Source organism: Petaurus breviceps, unplaced genomic scaffold (assembly GCF_028583685.1).
Source record: "Petaurus breviceps papuanus isolate PSGF00001 unplaced genomic scaffold, PetGlider_PUasm1.0 98, whole genome shotgun sequence".
In the NCBI taxonomy this organism is placed as follows: domain Eukaryota; kingdom Metazoa; phylum Chordata; class Mammalia; order Diprotodontia; family Petauridae; genus Petaurus; species Petaurus breviceps.
This window is the reverse complement of record NW_027187460.1, coordinates 62,530,599-62,554,437: the sequence shown is the minus strand read 5'-3', so window position 1 is coordinate 62,554,437 and position 23,839 is coordinate 62,530,599. Positions and strand designations below refer to the sequence as shown.

At 38.6% G+C, this 23,839-nt stretch overlaps 1 protein-coding gene across 1 annotated transcript in view; it reads left to right on the top strand.

The window, feature by feature from the left end:
• The first annotated feature begins 2,307 nt into the window (after positions 1-2,307).
• The window catches only part of SPAG1 (sperm associated antigen 1), a 74,618-nt gene continuing 53,086 nt past the window's right edge, over positions 2,308-23,839 (top strand). The window contains exons 1-5 of the mRNA XM_069080988.1: positions 2,308-2,437; positions 4,035-4,119; positions 11,424-11,562; positions 14,938-15,097; positions 20,843-20,968. Coding sequence (XP_068937089.1) covers positions 11,426-11,562; positions 14,938-15,097; positions 20,843-20,968 — 423 coding nt within the window. The 5' untranslated portion in view covers positions 2,308-2,437; positions 4,035-4,119; positions 11,424-11,425. The remainder of the gene's footprint in view (positions 2,438-4,034; positions 4,120-11,423; positions 11,563-14,937; positions 15,098-20,842; positions 20,969-23,839) is intronic.

The window sequence follows — 23,839 nt, the reverse complement described above, 5'->3', positions numbered from 1 at the left end:
AGAAGTGTTGCCTTTGGCTTTGCTGTTGAACCCTGAAGAACATAGAACTTTTCCATTTGACTTGGCAGCTTAAATCTGCGATACGTGTTTGTGTCTCTGATTGGAATATGAACTCCTTGAGAGCAGGGACTGTCCTATGTTTCTATTTGTATCCTTTGTACATAGTAAGTGCTAAATAAATGCATACTGAACTTTAAGAGTAAGGGTGTATTTAATGATTGTCTGAACCTCTATTTTCTCAGCTACAAAACAATTAATTATACTTCCATTGCCTAATTTACAGGGCTATTGTGAGGAAAAACCTTTGTAAAAATAAAACTCCTTGTAAACCTTTAAGTACTACATGCACATGAGTTGTTATTATTTTATTTTATTTATTTTATTCTTAAGAAATAAAAAAAAAGTATTTCCACAATATAGTAGAATAGAAAAAAAGATGATTTAACATGAAATGGCAAATCTATTATGTACAACTTGCTATTCCTTTTAAATATATAATAAACTTGTCATGTAACTTTCTCTTTTTTCCCCTTTTTTTCTTCCCTCCCTTCACCCCACTGAAATGGTTTCCTTTAAGCACAAATATGTGTGTGTGTGTGTGTAACCATTCTATACATAGTTTTTTTATGAGTTGAGTGCAGATAGCATCTTCATATGTCCTTTGTAGTTAATTTGCATATTTATAAAAGTCAAAATGACTTATTCAATGGAAATTGTTCTTAAAACTATGTTGTTACTGTATACAACATTCTCTTGGTTCTGCTCATTTTGATCTTCCTGATTTCGTGTCTTTCCATGTTTTTCTAAGATCATTGAGCTCATCATTTCTTATAGCACAGTGGTATTCCATCACAATCATATGTCACAACTTGTTCGGCCATTCTGCAATAGATGAGCGTTCCTGCAATTGTTATTTTCATTACAGAAATATTTTCTGAATGCAAATTGTGATAGTTGAAGAAGGAAATGTGGGAACTGGTAGAGTTGCCACCCTCTTCCTAGTGTTTGGGGAAAGTTTCCTGCCTATGGCAGGAGGAAGATATGGCAAATGAGAGTAGGCAGGGTTTAGTATTCTAAAAGGGAGGGGCAGTTGGAGGCAGAGATTTTAATCTAGTTACTTGAACAGGGACTTGAAAAAGAGAATTGCAGTGGTTTTACACTTGGGGTATATCAAACCCTTTTCAGTTTGGGGTAATGGGATTTCTGCCATCTTTACCAGCAGTTGAAATAAATATGTCTGTACTTTTCAAAGTTTGTCTCTAATAGTCCCTTCAGAGTTTGAAAATATTTCCCCATAAAATAAAGTTATCAAATGTTTAAGCACCTACTGTATACCAAGCAATGTACTAACCACTCAGTCCTCATGAAACTTACTTGCATAGAGAAGGGGACATGGCACGTAAGTGATAAGCATAACACTTAAACAAAGTAGTATCCAAAAGTGAAAGGTTAACGGAGACTCAAGAAAGGATTGTAGAACTAGATCTGGGAGAAACCTCAGAGAACAATCCCATTCTTTTACAGAATCTTAAGCAAACAAGGGAAGCCAGATGGAGAACATAAAGACATAGGCCAGGGGACAGATTAGTCCATACATTTAAGGATAGAACAGTGAAGTCTTTCATTAAAAAGAAAAAAAATTGCAGTGTAGACATTGAAAAATTAATTGCATTTCAAAACAAGAGTAACCACATTCCCTTTAACAAAAGACGAGCCTAATTTATTTCTTGTAATAAATGAAGGGGTTTTAATTTTCTGGATTAAATCCTAATGAGTTTCATAAGACTTTCAGGTTAAGTAGCTCCTAGGTAAGTGTGGGAGGAGTTATCGAATCTAGGTCTTCCTGACTTCTAGTCCAGCACTCTATTCACTATACACCACGCTGCCTTTTTGATCTCATATTCTGAAACGAAGTGAGCCGGTTGTTAAATTTACATTGTGAACATTTACACCTCGGGAATTAGCAAATTCTGCAAATCAGGGTTTGATTTATTGTTTTGTTGATTGTCTAGCCCTAAGAAAGTGATGGAGAAAATGTTAATACCGCAGATTAAAATTAAAAGTGTGTTGCGCACATTTTTTCCCTTTGGAGACCTGGTTGTTGAACATTTACCAGGACACCTAGTGCTGGCAGGCTTCTCAGCTCTTCTCACCCTCCCAGACATACGGAACAACCTGCAGGGTGTCTGGGGGGAAGAGAGGAAGAACCAAAAGCGAAGGAGGTAGGGCTAACCTCAGCGAAGGGGGAATGGGCCAATCAACGGAGACGAGCAGCGAACCAGCCAATCTGCTCGCTGGATAGACCCTGCCCCTCCCCCTTGGAGGACCAGCTAGCCTGACTCTTCTATCCCAGCTCTTGCTAAGCATCTTCTAGCTCACTTGGTGCCCGGCCGGCCGCTGTCCTGTCTTCCCCGCAGGGCGGGTGCCTTGGAGTGAGGTTAGTGCTTGTGCCCAGCCCCTCTCTCTGGCCCTCAGGTTCTGCGAGAGCGGCTGCCCATCCGCCTCCCCTATATCGTCCCCTCCGCCGCCGGGCGTGGAAGGGCCTGAGATCACCCTCCGGACAGCCCTGTGGGCTTGGCTCCCACCCCAGACACCAGCTAGGTGGACTTGGGCCATTAACCGAAGCCAGGGCGGGGGCAGGAGGACGAGGGAGCGAAACTTGAAAGGGGGAGGAAAAGCCCGGAGGACCCACTCCTTCCCGACTGGGCCCCGAACCGCCTCGCACTGTACATAGCAACAGTTGCTAGGAGAGGGAGACTCATCTCCTTCCTGAAGGTCAGCGCTGGTGGTGCTGACGGGGAGCCTGGCGGGAGGTAAGCGCGCTCTTTCCGGCAGTCTGCTTGGCTTGCGCGGGGGGATGACGAACACCCTGTAGTTTGCAGAACTGCGGTCGGCGGAGCAAATCCGTCCCAACTCTATAAGCAGCAAAGTGAAGCAAGGGTTTCAGTCCAGGGGACCAGAGATCTTGCAAGAGTGCAGATAAGCTAAGGTAGAGCCTTATCTTTGGAGCAAGGATCAACTTGTCGATTTTCTCTTTCGAGAGTGCGGGATCCAGTAAGTAAGCATGAAAAAATTTTTTAATTCAAAATCATGCCTTAAAATCTTATTTAGAATTTAGACGTGCATATAATTACCGAGAAATTTATCCATTCATTCAGTGCTTTGCTTTGTAGTTAGTTTCATAGAGAGCTTTAACTTATACAAAGCACTTTTCATTTCTCTCTCCTGTGGTAGAGACCATTTTTTTTTTCATCACAAGTCCTTTGGAATTCCCTTGGATCACTGTATTGATCAGAGTAGCCAAGTCTTTCACAGTTGGTCATTATTACAACATTGTTGTTACTGTGCTCAATAGTCTCCCAATTTTTCTCACTTCACTTTGCCTCAGTTCATATAGGTCTTGTCATGATTTTCTGACATTTATGACCACTCCCCTGGTCATTTCTTATAGCACAATAGTACTTTATCACAATCATATGCCACAACTTTTTCAGCCATTTCCCTGAGAATGATGGGCATCCCCTCAATTTCCAATTCTTCACCACCTCAAAAAGAACTTCTATAAATATTTTTATGCATATATAGATCCCCTTTGCCCTTGGAATTTCCACCAAGGCCTCTGCTCCCTGCTCCTCTGCTCCACCACAAGCACTCCCAGAACTGAGTATGGGTGATAGACTTGCCAGTCAGTGCCAGCTGCATCCTGTGCCAGCAAAGGCTCCTCTGTAATCACTTTCTGATCAGTTGATCAACTCCCTTACCATCTGTGGGCTGACTCTGTTGCTCAGGCCTCCAATCCCTGCTGTTGTGCTGGCCCCCGCTCCAGGGTCACAGACATTTCTTGCCTCCCTTCTAAGTTTTCTTAGGCCGAAAAAGTGTCTCACCCTGACCTTTTATTGGCCTACTACTCCAAAATTTGATTTGAAGAATTATTTTAAAGTTGTTTTCAGTGGAATGTTGAGAGAGTTCAGCTGGGTTGCAGCATCAAATCTGTCATCTTACATCTGCCTCTCACCACTTTTCTTTTTTTAAAGAAAGTACCTGCTTTCAAGGAGCTTATATATTGGGAGAGGAGGAGAATAAAAGAAAGTAAAGAAGCAAAGCAAAACTTATCTGTAGGTAAGTATATCTTCACATTCCGTGTTTTAAGTTTTTTCATTTAAAACAATTATGGCTGTCAAGAATCAGCAGTATTAATATTATCCTGCTGTTCTATTCTTTTGCCATTTAAAAATTTAAATTTATCCAAACTTTATTTTATTCTAGTAAGCCTTAAAGGATAATAACTAACATTAACATTATTATAATATTATATTCTAGAGAATAGTCCAAGCACACAAGCTTGCTTGCAAATGCTAACTTTAAATATATATATATATACATATATATGTATTTGTATATATACATTTTAAAAATAGCTTTCTTGAAAATCATACCTTCCAACTTTTCTTGATGAGTGAGGGGTAAATGAGCATAACATGGAAAACATTTGACCTTCTTTTCTTAAAAGTAGAATGTGGATATTATTAGCAGAAATGTCTTACTCCCATAATGATTCTACACAGTAGAGAGGCATTTATTTTTATTTGGTCAATATTCATTTACTGGATAAATGCAAGCTGTTTGATTGAGGGTCTTCACTACATAGACAGAAAGTAAGACTCTATACTAGGCATTGTGAGATTGTAAAGAGGAACCCCCAAATAGTCTGTCCCCCAAAGGTGTCAGTCAGTAAGTATTTGTTAATTACCTTATATATCCCAGGCCCTGTGCTAAGCTCTGGGGATACGAAGAAAAGCCGAAGACAGTCACTGATCTCCAAAAGCTCACAGTCTAATGAAAGAGAAAAAAAACGAAAACAACTGTTATATACAAGATAACATATGGAGCAAATTAGAGATCATCTCAGGGGAAAGGCACTAGAATTAAGGGTGATTAGGAAAAATTTCCTGTAGAAAGTGGGATTTTAGCTGGAACTTGAAGGAAGTCAGAGAAGCCAGGAGGCAGAGAAGACGAGGAGGGAGAGCATTCTAGGTATGGGGGGCAGGTAGAGAAAATGCCTGGAGTTGGACAATGAAGTGACAGCAAGGAGTTCAGTGTCGCTGCCTCAAAGAGTACAGAAATGGGGGGAGAGAAGGAGGAAGGGAAAGGGTTTAGGTTCTGAATGAGTTTGAACACCAAACAGAAAATTTTCAATTTGATCCCAAAGGTGATAGGGAGCCTCTGGAGTTTATTGAGTAGGGAAGTGACATGATTAGACCTGTACTTTAGGAAAATCATTTTTATGGCTGAATGGAGGATGGACTGGAGTGGGGAGAGAATTGAGGCAGGGACACCAATTCACAAGCTATTAAAATAGTCCAGATGTGAGATGATGAGGTCCTCTACCTGATAATGGCAGTATCAGAGGAAGTAAACATTTATATAGAATTTATGATATGCCAGACACCGTGCCAAGCATTTTATAAATGTTGTCTCATTTGATTCTCACAACAGTTCTATGAAGTAGGTATTGTTAATATCTCCATTTTATAGTTGAGGAAACTGAGACAGAGATTAAGTGACTTGCCCAGGGTTCTCACATAAGTAATGTGTCTGAGGCTGGATTTGAACTCAGCTCTTTTTGACGCCCATATATTTATCCACTGTACCACCTAGCTGCCTCTTGGAGAAGAAAAGGGTCTATTTCTGAGAGACATTACAAAGGTAAAATCAACAGAATTATCAACAGATTAGATTTTGTAGTGAGGCAGAGTGAGAGAGAGTGAGGATTTGGTTATAAGACTGGGAGAATGGTGATATCTTGGACAATGATAGGGAAGTTAGGAAGAGAAAAGGATTTGGGACAAAAGATCATGAGTTCAGTTTTGGACACATTGAGTGTATGACATCTAAGGAATACACAATTCAAGATGTCTCATAGGCAGTTGGAGATACAAGAAAGGAAATCAGCAAAGAGGTTAGGGCTGGAAAAGTAGATTTGAAAATCATCAGCAAAGAGATGATTATTGAATCCATGGGAGTTGATGACATCACCAAGTGAAGTAGTATAGAAGGAAAAGAGAAGAGGGCCCAGATCAGAAGCCAGTAGATCACCCATTGTTAGTGAGCATGACCTTTGTGAAGATCCAGCGAACAAGACCGAGAAGGAACAATCAAATTGATAGGAGGAGAGCTAGGAGAGAGGAAAGTCCTGAAAACCTAGAGAGAAGAGAGAAAAAGAGGAAGATGATTAACCATTACAGAGAGGTCAAGAAGAATGAGGATTAAGAAAAAGCCATTGGGTTTGGCAATTAAGGGATCATTGACAACTTTGGAGAGATTAATTTTTGGTTGAATGATGTCACTGGAAGCCAGACTATAGAGAATTAAGGAGGGAATAAGAGAAAAGAAAATGGAGGTATCTATTGTAGAAAGGCTTCTCAAGGAGTTTAATCACAAAAGGAGGAGAGATATGGGACAATAGCAGGAATGGATGTATCAAGTGAGGGTTTTTTGGGATGGGGAAACATAGGCATGTTTATAGATAGTAGGGAAATAGCCAGTAGACAGGGAAAGACTGAAGACAAATGAGAGAGTGGAGATGATAAAGAAGGAGCAATTTTCTGGAGAAGACTGGATAGAATGGGATCTGTCGTGCACGTAGAGGGTTTTGCTTTGGCAAAGAAGATCCACCTTTTTGTGTGAGGTCAATGTGGTTTTGGTGACAGTAGGCACAGAGGTAATGTGAGATGGAGGAGGAAAGAAGAGGGAACTCTCAGTGAATGGCCTTAATTTTTTTTTTCAGGAAAATATGTGGCAAGGTTCTCAGGTGAAAAGGGAGATTTGAGGAAGGATGTTACGGTTTGGAAGAGACGCTATAGAGAGTAGGAGAGTGGGTTAATTAAGAAGGTATAGAGGGATTGCCTAGCAGCAATTGGGTCCAGTAGAAGCTATATAGCATAAATTTGTAGTAAGCACAACTTCACAGTTTCCTTCACTTTGCACAGTAGCACATGCATTGCAGTGAAGGCAGTATAGTGGGAGTGATCCAAGACTGAAATTTAGCAGGGTAAGATCAAAGACGTGATAGGGGGCAAAGAACTCAGAAGAAGAGGACAGTAGGAAGTTGAATTGATTCACCAAAAGATAAAGATGGGTAAGGGAGGAGAGTGTAACTAGTGCAGGAATGATGGCCTGGGAAAGAACTGAGGGGTCAAGAGACTGGAGTTCATGGTATGGATAAAGAACAGAGTTTAAAGGCAAGGAAGAAATGAAATAAATATATATTGTGGTCAGGTAAGGGAATTTCAGAGTCCATGAACATGGAGGTGGTGCATTTGTGGCAAGATCAGGGGTATGACCATCTTTGTGTATGGCTGAGGTGGAGTAGAGAGGAGTAGCTTATGGGAGATGAATACATTGATGAACTGGGATTTTATGGTGCTTGAGGGAATATAAATATGGATGTTAAAGTCCTCTAGTATGAGAGCAGAGGTTGAGTAAGAGAGGAAAACAAGTGGCCCAATCATAGCCCTATCTCAATCCCACTCCCTTCCCCCTTGTTGCTTTGCTCTTATCATTATGGCACTACTGTCATGGGAGACTGGCAGCTTGAGTAGTCAGTGAGACTGCTTGGATTTGTGCTGTTCCCTGCACCAATGCCTGCCTTTCTCCTTCCCTCCTCAATTCCTTACCCCTTCTCCAACCATTTTTTAAAATCACAGATAAAAACATATTTATGGTTCTGACAGAAATATACAAATTTTATTTTACTTCCCTCCCTTTTTCTGCTTCCTCCACCAAGGAAAATGAACCTCTCACTATGTATTATGGAAAACAAATGCTTAACAGGAATACCAAAGATGCAAAGATAGCACTTAGACACCTCCTACTGGCCCAAGTCACCAGGTCTAGATAAATCATATTCCATTATACCAAAAGAATCTGTGGATGTGATTGTTATGCAGTTATCAGTGGTCTTTGAAAAACCATGGATGGAAAATGGTAAAGGTGCCATAATAGGACTGCAGATAGGCAATTTTTTCCCAATTTTTAAAAAAGTAAAGAAAGTGAATTTTTAAATCTATAGCTGAGTGAATTTGGCTTTGACATCTGGAAAAATTCTAGAGCATATTATTAAGAGGATGATTTGTGGGCACTTAGAAACTGAAACAAGGATTCCAATAAGCAGCATATTTTTGTCAAGAACAAGTCATATCAGATTAACTTCTTTTCCTTTCTTGACAGGGTTATTAGCTACACTGGGAGATGCTGGGAATGCTAGGGACACATTCTACTCAAATTTCAACAAGGCATTTGGAAAAAAGTCCTCATGATATATTGATGTGCAAGGCAGAATGATATGAGTGGAATCCTGTTACAGTTAGGGGGATTCATAAGTGGTTGAATGGCCAGACCCAAGGAGTGATGCTTAATGGATTGATGTCAATTTGGAAGCAAGCCACCACTGGAATGCCATAAATTTCTGCCCTTTGCTGATGCTTTTCAGCCTTTTTTATTGATTACTTAAATGAAAGAATAGATGGCATATTTATCAAAGAAACATGAAGTTGGAAGGGAGAGCTAACATATTGGATGACTAAATCAGAATACAAAAAGATCAACATGTACTAGCATACCTATTAAAATTAAAAAGTAATTATGATAACTATAAAGGTCTATACTTGGGTTCAAAAACTCAACTTCATGAATACCAGATTGGAAAAGCATAGCTGGACCACAGTTGGTCTGAAAACAACCTAGGCATTTTAGTATATTGTAAGCTCAATATGCCTCAACAGAATGACATGGCAACCAAAAGAACTAATGTAGTCCTGGATTGCCTAAAAAGGGAAGGGGAGACAGGAAGATAATAAGCATTTATACACTGTCTACTATGTGCCATGCACTATGCTAAGTGTTTTTTTACAAGTATTATTTCATACATTCCTCACAGCAACCCTGCAAGGTAGGTCCTATTATGTCCTCATTTTGCAATTGAGGAAACTGAGGCACACAGAGGTTGTCACTTTACCCAGGATCACATAGCTAGTAAGAGTCTGAAACCAGAGTTGATCTCAGGTTTCCCTGACTTTGGACCCAGTGTACCAGAATGAGGAAGTCAGGTTTACTGATAATCCTTCTATTCTCTGTACTAATCAAACTGCATCTCTAATATTGTGTTTGATTAGGGGTGCCATACTAAGAAAGATATTGGCCAATCTGGAGAGGTGGGTAACCCAAATGACAGGAGGATAGAGACCATCCCACATGATGATTGAAGGAGTGGGGGTATGTTTTAACTAGAAAAGAGAATATGATAACAATTTTCCAGTATTTTATGGGTTGTCATGCGGAAGAGGGTTTGATCTTGTTCTTACAAGGCAAAAGTAGTAGCAATGGATGAAATTTTCAGAGAAAACAGAAAAGGCTCCATTTTAGGTAAACCTCAACAGTTAGAATAGTTTAAAAGCAGAATGGGGCATACCAGGTGCTAATCAGTCTCTGTCAGTGGTAGGACTGCAAAACAAGTGGTGACTGGATAAACATGGGGCAGAGGGGGTGGAATTACTGCTCAGTTTTTGAATTGAACTAGTTTTCCTCTGAGATTCTTCCAAGTCTAATATTCTGTGATTGAGCAGAGGAAAAAATTATTTAGGATGGGTCCTGAAGACCAACTAAAGTCATCTAGGATCTGTCTTGTCACATCCCTTGCTCAAGTAATATGTCTGTGGCATTTCTCTGACATTCCAAATAAGTCACCCTGTCCAAAACTGAAATGAAGTTAGCCTGGCATGACTTATTCTTACTGAATTCCTGCTGGATCTTAGTGATCCTTGCTTCCTTTAAGTGCTGACGAAACATTCATTAAATAATTTCTTCTATAATTTTGCTGGAGATTAGTCAGTCAATAAACCTGTATGAGATACCTAGTATGTGCTAAGCCCTGTTGCTGAGCCCTGGGGATATAAGGAAAGTCAAAAGGCAGTCCCCTGCTCTCAAAGAGCTTGAGACAACATGAAAACAAGGTTAGAGTTAAGATCACCAGGAAATTTGACAAACTTTTTCACAAAACTATAGTATTTTAGAATCACTGACTTTAATCTCCAGTTTTCTGTTGATGAACCTGAAGCTTGGAATATCTGTTTCTGGAAGACTGAGGTTATCCGAAGCAAGTGGTCTCAATTTATTATTTCAAAATGTCCTTATTATCTTCACCTATACTGCCTCCTCCTTTCTTATTTTAGAATCTCTTTTCCCAAGTTTTGATCCTAATACTTTTTGCTTTTCTCTCAGTGCTTTCTACTTTGGCAATCATCCCCATGCCTGACTTCTAATATTATTTCACAGAGCATGATACTAGAATCTATATCGTTAGCCTCAATTCTCTCTCTGGATCTCCAGATCCACATTTGAAATTGTCTTCTGGACATCTCCACTTGGATGGTTAGGTGGAGCTATAAACAAAATATTTCACAGTGTCATAGAATACCAAGAGCTAGGTGCATCATAGGATCATAGATTTAGAACTGAGAGGAAACTTAGAAGATTAACCCAGTTCCATAATTTTACAGATGAAGAAACTGGGGCCTGGAAGGGGAAGTGATTTACGCATGGTCACATAACTGTTAAGTATCAGAGCTTGCTGGGCTCTCCTTCCCAGCTCCGGCCTTGTTTTACCTTATACCCGGTCTTTGGACGTCTCTGGCTTCTTGTCTCCAAGAAGAACTCACCCCCGCAGAACACCCAAGGACACGGAGGTTGCCAAGCGAGGCTGCTCTTTATTCAGTTACATCTTAACAGTGTGGCCATCAGAACACAGCAGAATGGAACCGTGGGACAGAGAGAGAGAGAGAGAGGGAGGAAGAGAGGAGGAGAGAGAAAAAGAGAGAGAGGGGGAGCCTCCCCTTGCTTTTTCCCTAATATCCTTATCATTCTTCTTACTGTCACATGCCATGTGGGAGCCAATCGTGCACTCTCCCGAGTGCAGGGCAAAGGAGTATGAGTTAAGAGGAGTCCGTGTTGATAAGGCACGTTCAATGCCACGTCGGCCTTTCCCAACCTGGCAAAGTCGGCTCCCACGGCCCTGCGCTCAATGCCATGTCAGCCCTTTCGGCCCGGCAGAGTCGGCCTCCACATCTCCAAGCTCCTGCTCCTCAGAGGTCACATGCACCCCCTCCGACATCTTGTGACTGCCACAGTGTCTCTCACACTTGTGGCTCTATCAAGAGCTGGGTTTGAAACCCAGAAACTTTGACTTCAAGCCAAGGCCATGTAGCTAGCTAGTAGCAAAGGTATAGCAGAAATTCAAGTTATCTGACTTCCATCACCAATAAAAGATTTTTTTAGCTTAATTTGGTGTGCTAAATATTGTCTAATATGAGAGCTAACCTATAGTTTAGGAGAATAATGAAATTTTTCTCTATTATTAACTATCATAGCTATGACTGATCAAACACCTTCACTTTGGAGCTTTGGAACAACAAAAACATTTCAAATCCCCATTGAACATCTGGATTTCAAATTTGTTGAAAAGTGTTCGGATGTTAAGCATTTGGAAAAGATTCTTGTTGTACTCAGGTAAACATTTTTAAAACTTTCAATTATTTAGAAATGTTAATTAACTTAGTTGATTCTTTTTTAATTGACTTTGTGTAACATTTAAATGACATTGGTTTAAGATGTAAAAAATCTTAATATATTGAAAAACTTTCAGTTGTTTTATTTAGATTGTTTTCATATACATCTTAACTCTCACCAGTGAGCTTGCCATGTATATCTCTGTGAAAGTCTTCATGACCTATTAACAACTTTAGAGTTAGGCCAACTTGAACTTGTTACACTTTTCTGAGGGAGTAGGAAAACAGTAGTGTATATACTTTCCCAGTAGCTGGATATTATGAAAATTTAACCAATCTATTTTGCAGAGATCCCCTGGTACACAAATGTCCTTTATATCAGTGATCCCCAGAAAAAAACAAGTTGTTGACTAGCCAACTGATTATGATGAAGGCTAGTGGGGCCAGATGGAACAAGGTAGAAAATGATCCACATGTTCTTTTGAAAGTGAGGGGGCCATGGCCAGAGGGAGAAGGCAAGAGTCATATAGATCCAAGGTAGTCATTCTCAAACTGGCAACAGATACCTCTCTGGGATCTCCTAGGGAAATTGAAGAGTACCTAGAGACTGGAACTAAAGGCTTGTTTTCTTTCTTCTACTAGGTCAATATTACTGGCTCTGTTATGTTTCATCCATCACTTTGTTATTTGCCCATTCTTATCTGCTCTTCCTTGCCATCTTCTTCTCTCTACTGTGGCATCTTCTTCCCCAAGGTTATAACCTTAAATTTATCGGCGGGGGGGCGGGGTTTGAATGGTGAGGCAGGGAGAGAGGAGAAACGAGCTGCTTGGGTCATTTGGTGGCAGAGCACCCCTCCTCCCCTCCTCTCCCCCCCACCACATACATACCCCTTTCTAGTCTTATTGTAAAGACCTTGGCTTAAAAATGCTGTCTGGGGGCTATCTCCATTCTTGCCACTGTATTCACATGACTCCAGAAGAGATAGTGAGGCTGCTGACTGCACAGCCTTGCCTCACTTATAGCCAATTCACTTGCAAGTCTCGATATCACTTTCCTGATGTCATTGGTCCTCTTTGAGAATGAAAGACAAACAACAAATACCTTAAGTTTAGAAACCTGATTGCTCCTGAAATGAACAGCATGAGATTTTATTGGTAGCATGAGCCTATTTTAATTCTTTTAATTTGTTTTTGTTGAAGAGGTGATATAAGTAATGAAAGTATCATGGAATAAAAACATTCGAAAATCATAGTTATTTAAAGATGACTAGTCATGGTTAGGGGCATGTGTTTGGCTGAGAATTAGAACTAGTCATGATCTCTCTTCACCCTCATGTAGACATTGCCACTTTGTTCTCCGTTCCTTCTTTCTGGGACTTTCTCATTTTCCACTTCTGTGTGTGGGTAAATACAAGGTTCTTTAAACTTACAGAGAAAGAAACAATGAAGAGAAAATTTGCTTGCAGCCAGTGCCTCAGATAGAGCTGATTCTGATGAATTTACTAAACCTCCTCTCACCAGAAAACTACTGTCTCATCCAATGTTCCACAAGAAAACTGCTCTCATCCTATGTCTATGATAGTCCCCTAATTTATTCTTCTCTGCCTTTTTTGTTTGTTGTTCAGTCCTTTATCAGTCAAGTCCAACTCTTTGTAACCCCTTTGGGGTTTTCTTGGCAAAGATACTGGAGTGGTTTGCCATTTCCTTCTCCAGTTCATTTGACAGATGAGGAAACTGAGACAATTAGGGTAAAGTGACTTGCCCAGGATCACACAGCTAGTAAGTGACTGAGGCTAAATTTGAACTCATGAAAATGAGTCTTCCTGACTCTAGGCCCAGTGCTCCATTTACTGTGCCACCTAGCTGCCTTTCCAGAACTTTAATCTATATATATCAATAAAATATTTTTTGTTCAGCTCCCAGCTTATATTCCCAGCAATTAGGCAGAGAGTCTATTTCTCTCTCTTGTGTATCTGGTCAGTCATAAATAGCATCCTTCTCTTCTGTACTTAATCCCTCCATAGAAAACATTAACATAACAAACAATATTTCAGAGAAACCAATTTAAAAAAAACAACAACAAATGCCAAATAAAGTGAATACATTTTTGAAATGTGCCAGAATTTAAGAATATATCAAAGAAATAACCTCTGTTGATTGATGCAGTACATTTTTTTTAATCTAGCAAAGAAAATACAGATAGTATGATGGAAATTTTTATTTCAAAATAAAATTTGTTACTGACATTACTAACATTTGCTACTGAATATGTTACTGAAATTACTAATATCTGTTAGTAATGACTTATTTAAGATTTATTTGCAAGGATAAGAGAAATTATAGTAAAATTATGTTTTAAAATTCTTGTATCAATTGTTAGATCTGGTCCTTGTGGTGTTAATTAAATAAATATTGGGAATTTAGGCTTAGCATGAGAACCACAGCAAGGCAAAGGTAATGAGGAACATCACCAGCTTCATTCTCAGCAAATAAAAACATTTCCAACAGTCTTTCATCATCCTCAGTGTGACTTCTACATAGTGTACACCTCCAGCCTTTTCCTCCTTCTTGGTTAGGGTAGCCATGGGGACGGCAGCATAGCTCAGCAGCTTTCCAGTGCAGACCTTCTCCAATCTTCTCTCCCTTGTTTGGTTGTGTCTTGAAGGGTCTTGCATTCTCCCTCTCAGCTCAGCCTTTGCGTTTGCCTGACATTTCAGCTCTTCTTTCTACTTTAGTTTAAGGGGAAAGAAAGTTAGCCCTTTCCAGCACAGGCACAGCCCCTATCTCCTTGGATCAAAATACACTTATTATTTCAGTACTTTCCTACAATTTTTTCATCTGTCCTCTAATTTCTTGAATAAGGGGGTACCACATAAAAATTTTTTATGAATATTCTAAGATTATTGCATTAAGTTTTATACTTGTTTTGTATTTATTCTTTTTTGTATAGTACCCAGGAAGATGAATTTTTAAAAAATAATCAGATGTCATAGTTTAACTGAGGAAGGAGTTTGCTAGTATTCCCCTATGTGTGAGCTTTTTTATCCATTGTCTTCTTGGATTGTAGTAGGTTATAGATTCTACATTCTACATGGGTATTCTAACTTCTCCTTCTCTGTCTATGTTCAGTATTTGCAATCTCATCTATGAACTGCAGGTCTTGCTATTCGTTAAATGAAAATTATGTTATCATATTTTTCTAAACCAAATAAGAGAATATATGTTCTGATGAAGCCTCACTAAAGTGTTTCTCCCTTCCCTACCTCTTTAAATCAGCACCATTCCAGAAAATCCAGATTGTATGCTCACTGTAGACATAGTATACATAGTCTTGTCTATTCACTTTTTAATGCATGTAACTGCTTTATCTTTTAAGATCTGGTGAGGAAGGATTTTACCCCGAACTTACAGAATGTTGTGAAAAACGCATTCAAAGTCTATGTCCTGAAAGTAGAGTCTTGCGAAAAGAGAAACCTGCAGCAACAGCATCTAGTTTTACACGAGAAGAATGGGAAAAAATTGATGGTGATATAAAGGTATCTATGTAATGTCAGTTTTTGGTAAATTGTATATAAAGTGTTTGGCTAGATTTTGAGTCCACATAGTTATCAACATCCTTTCTTGTATTTACCAGTGTCATGAAGGAGACATTTGATGTAACTGAATGTTTGTGGCCTAAAATTCTAGGGATGTGAATTATCAGATCAATAAAATAGGGTTCTGATGTGCCGCCACTCTCTCTCAGTGATACACATAATAAGATCACACTGGTAAGAGGATGTATGGGAGGGTATGATCAAGTAGTTGAATGTTTATAGAAGAGGAAAAGTAATCTTTGGAAGGGTTAGTTCTAGCCAAGTCTGTGGAGCAATAGCCCCTTGAACCATCAACTGTCTCTGTGGCCCTACTGGAGAAGAGTTTGTGATGTTATAATGTGGGTTCATTTCCATCGTTTTTCAGTCACATCTGACTCTTTGTGACCCCATTTGGTGCTTTGTTGGCAAAGATGCTAGAGTGTTTTGCCATTTCCTTTTCCAGCTCATTTTACAGGTGAAGAACCAAGGCAAACAGTATTAAGTGACTTGCCCAGGGTCACACAGATAGAGAGTGTTTGAGACTGGTTTTGAACTTAGGAAGATGAGTCTTCTTGACTCAGGCCAGGCATTCTATCCACTGTACCACCTAACTGCCCATACAATGTGAGACAGTCTGCCAGATGTGTTTATCCTCTTTGGAAATTCCTCACTTTTTTGCATTTCCTCTTGTTAACTCTTATCTAGGTTTCTGATCATTAAAAATAATGAGTTGCAGTGCTGAGAATTATCTAGGACAGACTAATTCTGTGTCAGATGATTTTGGCCCTCTTGTCCAATGCAAGCATCACAGATACTGAGGTTCCTTAAGAGTCTACCCATTATGATGAACCTTTAATAAACTTTGCTTTTCTTTGGCTGAAAAAAAAATGAGTCGCCTTTGATCCCCTAAATTTAGGTTCTCTATCTCTGTGTCTCAGTTTGTCTTTTTCTTTGTCTTTGTCTGTGTCTATGTCTGTCTGCCTGCCTATACACACAAAACACAAACATAATGTATCACATGATGTATGCCACCAATTTAATTTCCTTCTATTTTGTTATTGAAAAGCTAATGGAAGGATACTTTTAGTATGATAATAAAAATTGAAGGGGAAGCAGGGAGAGTTCTTGTATCTGGACCATAGGTCCCTGGAGTTCCTCAATTAGAACTCTGGTGCACCTACTTCAGAATGTCTGTCTCTGGAAGCTCAGTCAGCTTCTGACCGGTCAGATTTCAAGATCAAGAGCTAGACTTCCACCAAATCCCTTTGCTGGATATTTGTAGAGTGGAGTTCTTAAAGTCATTCTGAAAAGATCCTTTTTGATGGTGAGTTTTGCCTATTTCTTGACAGCTCCTGCCATACTTGTATAACAAGTACCCTTTTAGGGCAACACTGGTCAGTCAGCTGAGCAAACTCCATGGCAAAGTAATCCCTCGCTAATCCAGAAGGCAAGGGAGATGCCTCCGTAGGAGTGTGTCACTGGCTAAATTGAGTGTTACAAGCATGGCAGTAGCAGAATTCATGTAGTAGCTATTGAGTATATGGCAAATCCATTTAGTTTCATTTATCCAGTATTCTGATATGCTTTGGTATTCACTGAAATTCAGTAGCTTTCATAGTGAAAGCTCTTTGGTCAGGGAGTGAAATGAAGAACTTGGATCAAGATTTTTTTTCCATTAAATTTTTTCCCCCCATCATCAAGTATTTATTTTTTTCTCCCTCCCACCACCTCTCTTTGAAGAAGAAGAAAAAAGTTAAAACCTTTGTAATATATGTGCATAGTCAATCAAAACAAATTCTCATATTGGTCATTTGGATCAAGGTTTGAATTCTGGTTGTATGACCTTTGACAGTTTATTTGATCTTACTTGGTCTCAGTTTTCTCTTCACTAAAATACTACAGGGCTATACTAATTAATATTTATACCCATTCCAAGTCATATACCTATATGATCCTACACCAGACTCAATCTTGATTTGAGGGAAGTACCAAATGAACCTTCTTGGATTTCAGGTCATTTGTCTTTTAAGCAAGACGTAATAAGCCCTGGTATAGAAGCTTTCCACACCTAACCCAAATTTGGTACATTATGTTCAACAGACAGTGAATAAAGCCTTTATGTTATTCTTCCACCAATTTAATTTCCTTCTGTCATTTCTAATTATTAGTTCTCATTTGAAACTAGGGTTTATGGGAAAGGATACTAAATTGCTCTTCAACAGTTTTGGTACTATTAAAAATACAGCCATTGAATCCTACCTTATCTGAATCTATCCTTTTGAAAACTTCATAAAATGATGTGACTAGGAAGATAAGAATAGAGTAGCAGTTGCAGGAAGCAAAAATGTAGCTTATCAGAAGAGCTTGTTGTGGATAACAGAGGATAAAGTATATCACGTTGCTTTCTATTACTTGTTACATTCTGTTTGGTCAGTGTCTTGTTCTTGGTCTTCCCTGTCTTTATTCTGAAAAAGTCCTTTTACCAGTGGCAAAGATGAAAAAAGAAGAGTCTCACAGAACTTTTTGGTTTAATTTAATTTTGTCAACAAGTTGCAAAAGTTACTCCTCTCATTACATATACCCATTATATAAAATATAATATATATTTATATATATTATATGAATAATATATATAATGGGTATATATAAATACACATTATTTACAATGTGGGTAAAGTATTTAATTTCCTTTAGTCTAGTAAAATGGGTAGTGATATCTTGTTGACTCTTAAAAGTGAAATCAACTAGGTTGCTGAAAAGAAATAATGGCTGTCCCAAAAGAACACCCTATTCACTAGCAGACATGAACATTCCTCCAAGGTAGATGAGTAGGCTATCATTAGTTCTCCCACTTAATAGTTTTAAAATTAAGACAGAGATAACATATAGAGAACTGAGTCAAATCATAAGAATGCAAGTGATACTGAATGTTACAAACTAAAAGTAAATAAATAAATTTAATTTAAAAAAAGAATGCAAGTCATTCCCTGATTGATAAATGGTCAAAGGATATGAACAGGCAGTTTTCAGAGGAGGAAACTAAAGCTATTCATAGTCATATGGAAAAATGCTCTAAATCGCTATTGATTAGAGAAGTACAAATTAAATCAACTCTGAGGTACCACATCACACCTATCAGATTGGTTTACATGACAAAACACGAAAATGATAAATGTTGGAGAAGATGTGAGATAGTTAGAAAACCAATGCATTGTTGGTGGAGTTGTGACTTGATCCAACCATTCTAGAGAAAAATTTGGAACTATGCCCAAAAGGCTATAAAACTGCATGCGCATGGGGCAGCCAGGTGGCGCAGTGAGTAAGAGCACTGGCCCAAGAGTCAGGATGACCTGGGATCGAATCCAGGTTCTGATACTTAGCACCACACCCAGAAATAACTGGCTGCATAATCTTGAACAAGATACTTAATCCCAATTGCTTAAAAAAAAAAGAAAAAAAAACTGCATGCGCTTTGATCCAACTATACCACTAATAGGTCTATATCCCAAAGAGATCATTAAAAAGGGAAAAGGACCTACATGTACAAAAATATTTATAGCAGTTCTTTTTGTGGAGGCAAAGAATTGGAAATTGAGGGGATACCCATTAACTGGGGAATGAATGAACAAGTTGTGGTATATGCATGTAATGGAATACTATTGTTCCATAAGAAATGGTGAGCAGGTGGACTTCAGAAAAACCTGGAAAGACTTGCATGAACTGAGTGAAGTGAACAGAACTAGGAAAACATTGTACAGAGTAACAGCAACATTATGCAATGACTGACTTTGTTAGTCTTAGCTCTTCTGAGTAATGCAGTGTTCTAAGACAATTTCAAAAGGCTCATGATGGAAAATGCTGTCCACCTCCAGAGAAAGAACTATGGAGTCTGAATGCAGATCTATGCATATTATTTTCTCTTTCTTTTGTTGTTTTTTGGGGGTTTTTTTTGCATGGTTTTCCCTTTTATTCTTATTATAAAGATTTTTCTTTTATAACATGACTACTGTGGAAATATGTTTAATATGATCATACATGTATAGCTTATATCAGATTGCATGCCATCTCGGGGAACGGGGAGTAATAGTAATGGAATACTATTGTAGTGAGGGGGGGGGATTTAGAACTCAAAATCTTATAAAAGTGAATGTTGGAAACTAAAAATAAATTAATTTTTAAAAAGACAGAGATAATGATATTATATTTCTGTGTCCCCATAAGACTCACATATCATATCTCTATGAGGTAGGAAGTATATTATTATGCTTATTTTAGAGGTGGTTAACTTAGTCTCAGAGAGATACATTATGTGACTTCACTCAGGTCATACAGCCAATAGGTATCAGAGCCAAGATTTTAACACAGGTATCCTGAGTCTAAGGGCAGCGCCCTTTCCTCTACACCAAGCCAGGAAAATCTGTTTTTGAAGATAAATTTGGTCAATTCAAGTGATTGCTTTCATACTCTCATGCTCTCCCTTGTTCAGTTTATTTTCCAATGGGTTTTTTCTTTTTATCTAGATTAGTTTTTGTTGTTTTGATAGTGGTACCAAGTTTTATTTTTTGTGAAACCGAATACATGTATCTTGTCTTCAATAAGTCGTATTTATTTCACGGAACACAATTGAGCTAAACATATTGTTCCAACTTTCTTCTAACTCTTTAGTGCTTTTTTTTTAATTGAGTCTATGATACAGCTGGGATTTATTATGATATATAATGTGAGGTGAGGATTGAGGTGTTTTTTTAACCATACTGCAATTCAATTTTCCCAATATTTGTGAATAAATCCCTTCTTCAGTTTTATTTTCCATAGTTTATCAAGCACTACTATTTTGTATATATTTGTTTCTTTTTTGTGATAAATATATTCTGTTCTGAGAGACAGTGTCATGTAATGGATAGAATTTCTGGACTCAGAGGCAGGAACTTTAGTATTATATCTTACATTTGACATTTCCAAGCTGTGACTGCCATGGCCAAGTCACTGATCCTCTCTGAGACTCAAGGAACACTCAATGAAGATACTAGACAGATTGGACTGAATTTCTACACCTACAAAATCATAGGTTACTGATAGATTAATATTCTATTTCCCCCAGTAATGACTTTGATCATAACTGCCTTATAATATATTTAAAAGCCCATTAAAGCAAATCTGCCTTCTTCAGCACCCCTCCCCTCATTACTCTTGATATTCTTGGCTCTTTGATTTTCCATATATATATATATATATTTATATTTTGTTATGATTTTATCCAGTTTTATATCTCTAAAGGCACACCTTAATATCATTGGTATTTTGATTGATATTTCATATCAATTTAGAGGTTATTGTCATTTCAAGTCAACAAGCATTTATTTAGCCCCTACCATGTGCCAAGCACTGTGCTAAGCAATGGTTCCTTACCCTTTATTGAATAGATAAATTCATGAATACTTAATTTCCCTTCAGTTATTTGTATCTGCACATTTATTACAAAGGCACATTTTCATCTAGGAAAATAAAATAACACATATTTACTTTTTTGTTACCTTTATAAATATAGTTTTTAAAAAATAATATCTTCTTGGTTTTAATTTGATTTAAAAGAATAATGCAAATTATTGTTAATCCCTGAATAATTGAATTAATTATATATTATTTTAACCTAATTGGTTGAATATTTTAAACTCTGTTTTCCTGTAATTGTTTTTTCTTTCTTAGAGTTGGGTATCCGAAATAAAAAAGGAAGACTCTAAGATGCATTTTCATGAAATTGACACATTTCAGGAATTGGAAGGCCACCTACCTCCAGTTCGTGGTACAAATAACCCTCTTAATACTGGCAAGGTATTTGGATTTCTTTTTAAACAAATTTTTATTTTTATTTTTTTGGAAGGGGGAAGGCAGGGCAATTGGGGTTAAGTGACTTGCCCAAGATCACATGGCTAGTAAGTGTTAAGTGTCTGAGGCCAGATTTGAACTCAGGTCCTCCTGACTCTAGGGCCAGTGCTCTATTCACTGCACCACTTAGCTGCCCCTTAAACAAGTTTTTACACAGCTTTGGCCAGAGATTCTTGGAGGAATGGGGGTAGGGGGCACATGGAGGTGTTACCAATAGGTGTCTTTTTTTCAGTTGTCCATTTCCTAATACCCTCTCCCAGTTGACATCTTGTCTCTGAGAAGTATAAAGGGAAAAGTTTCTCCCCTATAAATGAAACCCCTGAGATCATAGCTTTTCCCATTTTTCTTCTCCTATTATTTCTTCCACCTTGATAACCATAATCCACTGCGTGTGTCTATATTTTGCCAGAAAGTGTATGGGAATGTCATGGTACAGACTATATACAGTTAGGAGAAATTACAGGGATAGTCTTCTGTTGTTTGGTTTGGTGCAGATTTAAAACATTAAATAATCTCCTCTAAGGCATTCCCTATTCCCTTTCAATTCAATAAACAGTTATTAAAGTGCCTACTGCATGCAATATCTCTCTGATAGATTCTAGGAATATGAAAATGAAAATGAAACAGTCCTTGTCCTCAAGTTACTTCAGTCAATCACTGAATATTCATTAGGCACCTACTGTGTGCCAGCCACTGTGTTAGGCTCTGGGAGACCAAAACAAAAGATGAAATAATCCTTATTCTCAAGGAGCTTAATTTCTAACAGGAGAGACAACGAATACAGATGTCGGTATGTGCAGCACACATATATACATGTATATGTTTGTGTACACATATATGTATATACACACAAAGTAGCTATAGGGATGAAAGAATGAAGGTTGCTGTTACTTAGGGGAGGGGGTTAGGAAAGATGTCACACACAAGATGGCACCCGAATTGCCTCTTAAAGGAAGAGAGGGTCTTTACAAGACAGAGGTCAGGAGAGTTCCACAGGCCCTTCTTCTGGACTTTGACTCCTCCCCCTACACCCCCATTTCCACATTCTGCCCTAAATTGAGCGCCTTCTTTCTGCCTTGGAGCCATGGGATCTTTTCTTTCCTCTCTGGGTCATAGATCTGACCCACTTCAGCTTCAGGTAATAACAATTTTGTGATAGTCACCTATACCATCAGTCTCAGTTTTCCCCAGGAATCTCTGACTCCTCTTCACTTACCCCTTCATCTTTATTTAACCATCCTGTATTCCATTTCTGTTTTGTTCTTTTTTTTAAACTTCTTGTCTTTGCTCTTATGGCTTTTAAAAAAACCACCCATAAGTTTTATTGGTGTGTTTTTACAACACAGTCATTTATCCATCCCTCTCTCCCCCCATCTAGTAAGCTCTCTTCCCTTATAACAAGAAAAACAATTTAGCAAAGTCACTCAATATAGTGCTGGTACCTGACAGTTGTATGACACCGAATTCTTCACTTTTGTCTCATGAAGCAAGAACATTCCATTAAATTTGCAGCTTCTCTTCAGATTGCCCCTCACCTCCCCAGCTTGTGCTAGAAGGTCGAGGGAGCTGGTCAGTAGACATTTATTTAGCACCTACTATGCTGGGGATATGAAGAATGGCAAAGATGACTGCTTAAGGCTTGAGGTGCTTGCTGGACCCACGCCCCTAAAACCAGAACCCACAAGCCCCCACCAGGATGTTTACCTTGACTCTAGTCAGCCAGAGGATGCAACTTAAAGCAAAGGGCATTTACTGATATGGCATAGTAAAAACAGTAGCAACAAAACACCTCCCTCATAAACTTGGGGGGTATCCTCCCACAAATAGGAGAGTGTCGGAAGAAGGGACACAGAGTTCACAAATGGAAAATAACACATATAGCCATGGCGCATGCTCACACATCTGATGCTACAGGATCTTTGATGTGCTTGCACTCATTCTGTTATATGCCTGGCCATGTTTATACTGCTTCTTTGATCTTCCAGAAAAGGAGGGGACAAACATTTATTAAGTGCTTGGTATATGTCAGGCACTGTGCTAAGTGCACAATAGTACTGTGGAATGGGTGCTATTAATATACACATTTTACATTTGAGGAAACTGAAGCAGATAGAGGTTAAGTGACTTGCCCGGAGTCATGTAACTATCTGACTCCAAGCCCAGCCTCTATCTACTATGCCACCTAGTTGTCTTTCAAAAAGAACAGGAACCATAGGATCAGCAGAAACATCTGTATTTCTGTTTCCTCAGAATTTTAGCTCTGATGTCTCCCATATTTTAGGCAGGAACAGAAAGCAGAACTGACCCAGCAAACTAATGCCCTTAGACTTTAATTTCATAGTTTGACCACTCTTCCTGGTACAGGGCTAAGTTCCCTAAGTCAAAGACCTCACCCTGGTTTATAACAATTATCCATTATACTTCCAAAATTCATATTTATGTAAGCTGGACCTTAAGATGGACCATGGCCATTGGCCCAGTAACCCCAAACAGCTCTGGAATACTGGTTCCCTATTTATAAAACAACAACAACAATCTGATTCTCTATGGCTTATCCATGGAAAGGACTTGGTAGGTAAAGTTACAGAAGCAATCAATGCCCAAAGGACCAGTTCCTTGTCTTGTCTAATTCTTCATCTTCTGCCTTGAACTTTTTATATGTAAATTAAGCCACTCAGACCCACATCCTTACACATTTATATGCGATAATTTGTCTAGCCATTTCCCAGTTAATGGTAGCCTATTTTGTTTCCAGATGTTTGTTATCCAAAAAAGTTCTTCTATGAAAGTTTGGTATATGTGGGGTTTTACTGTCTT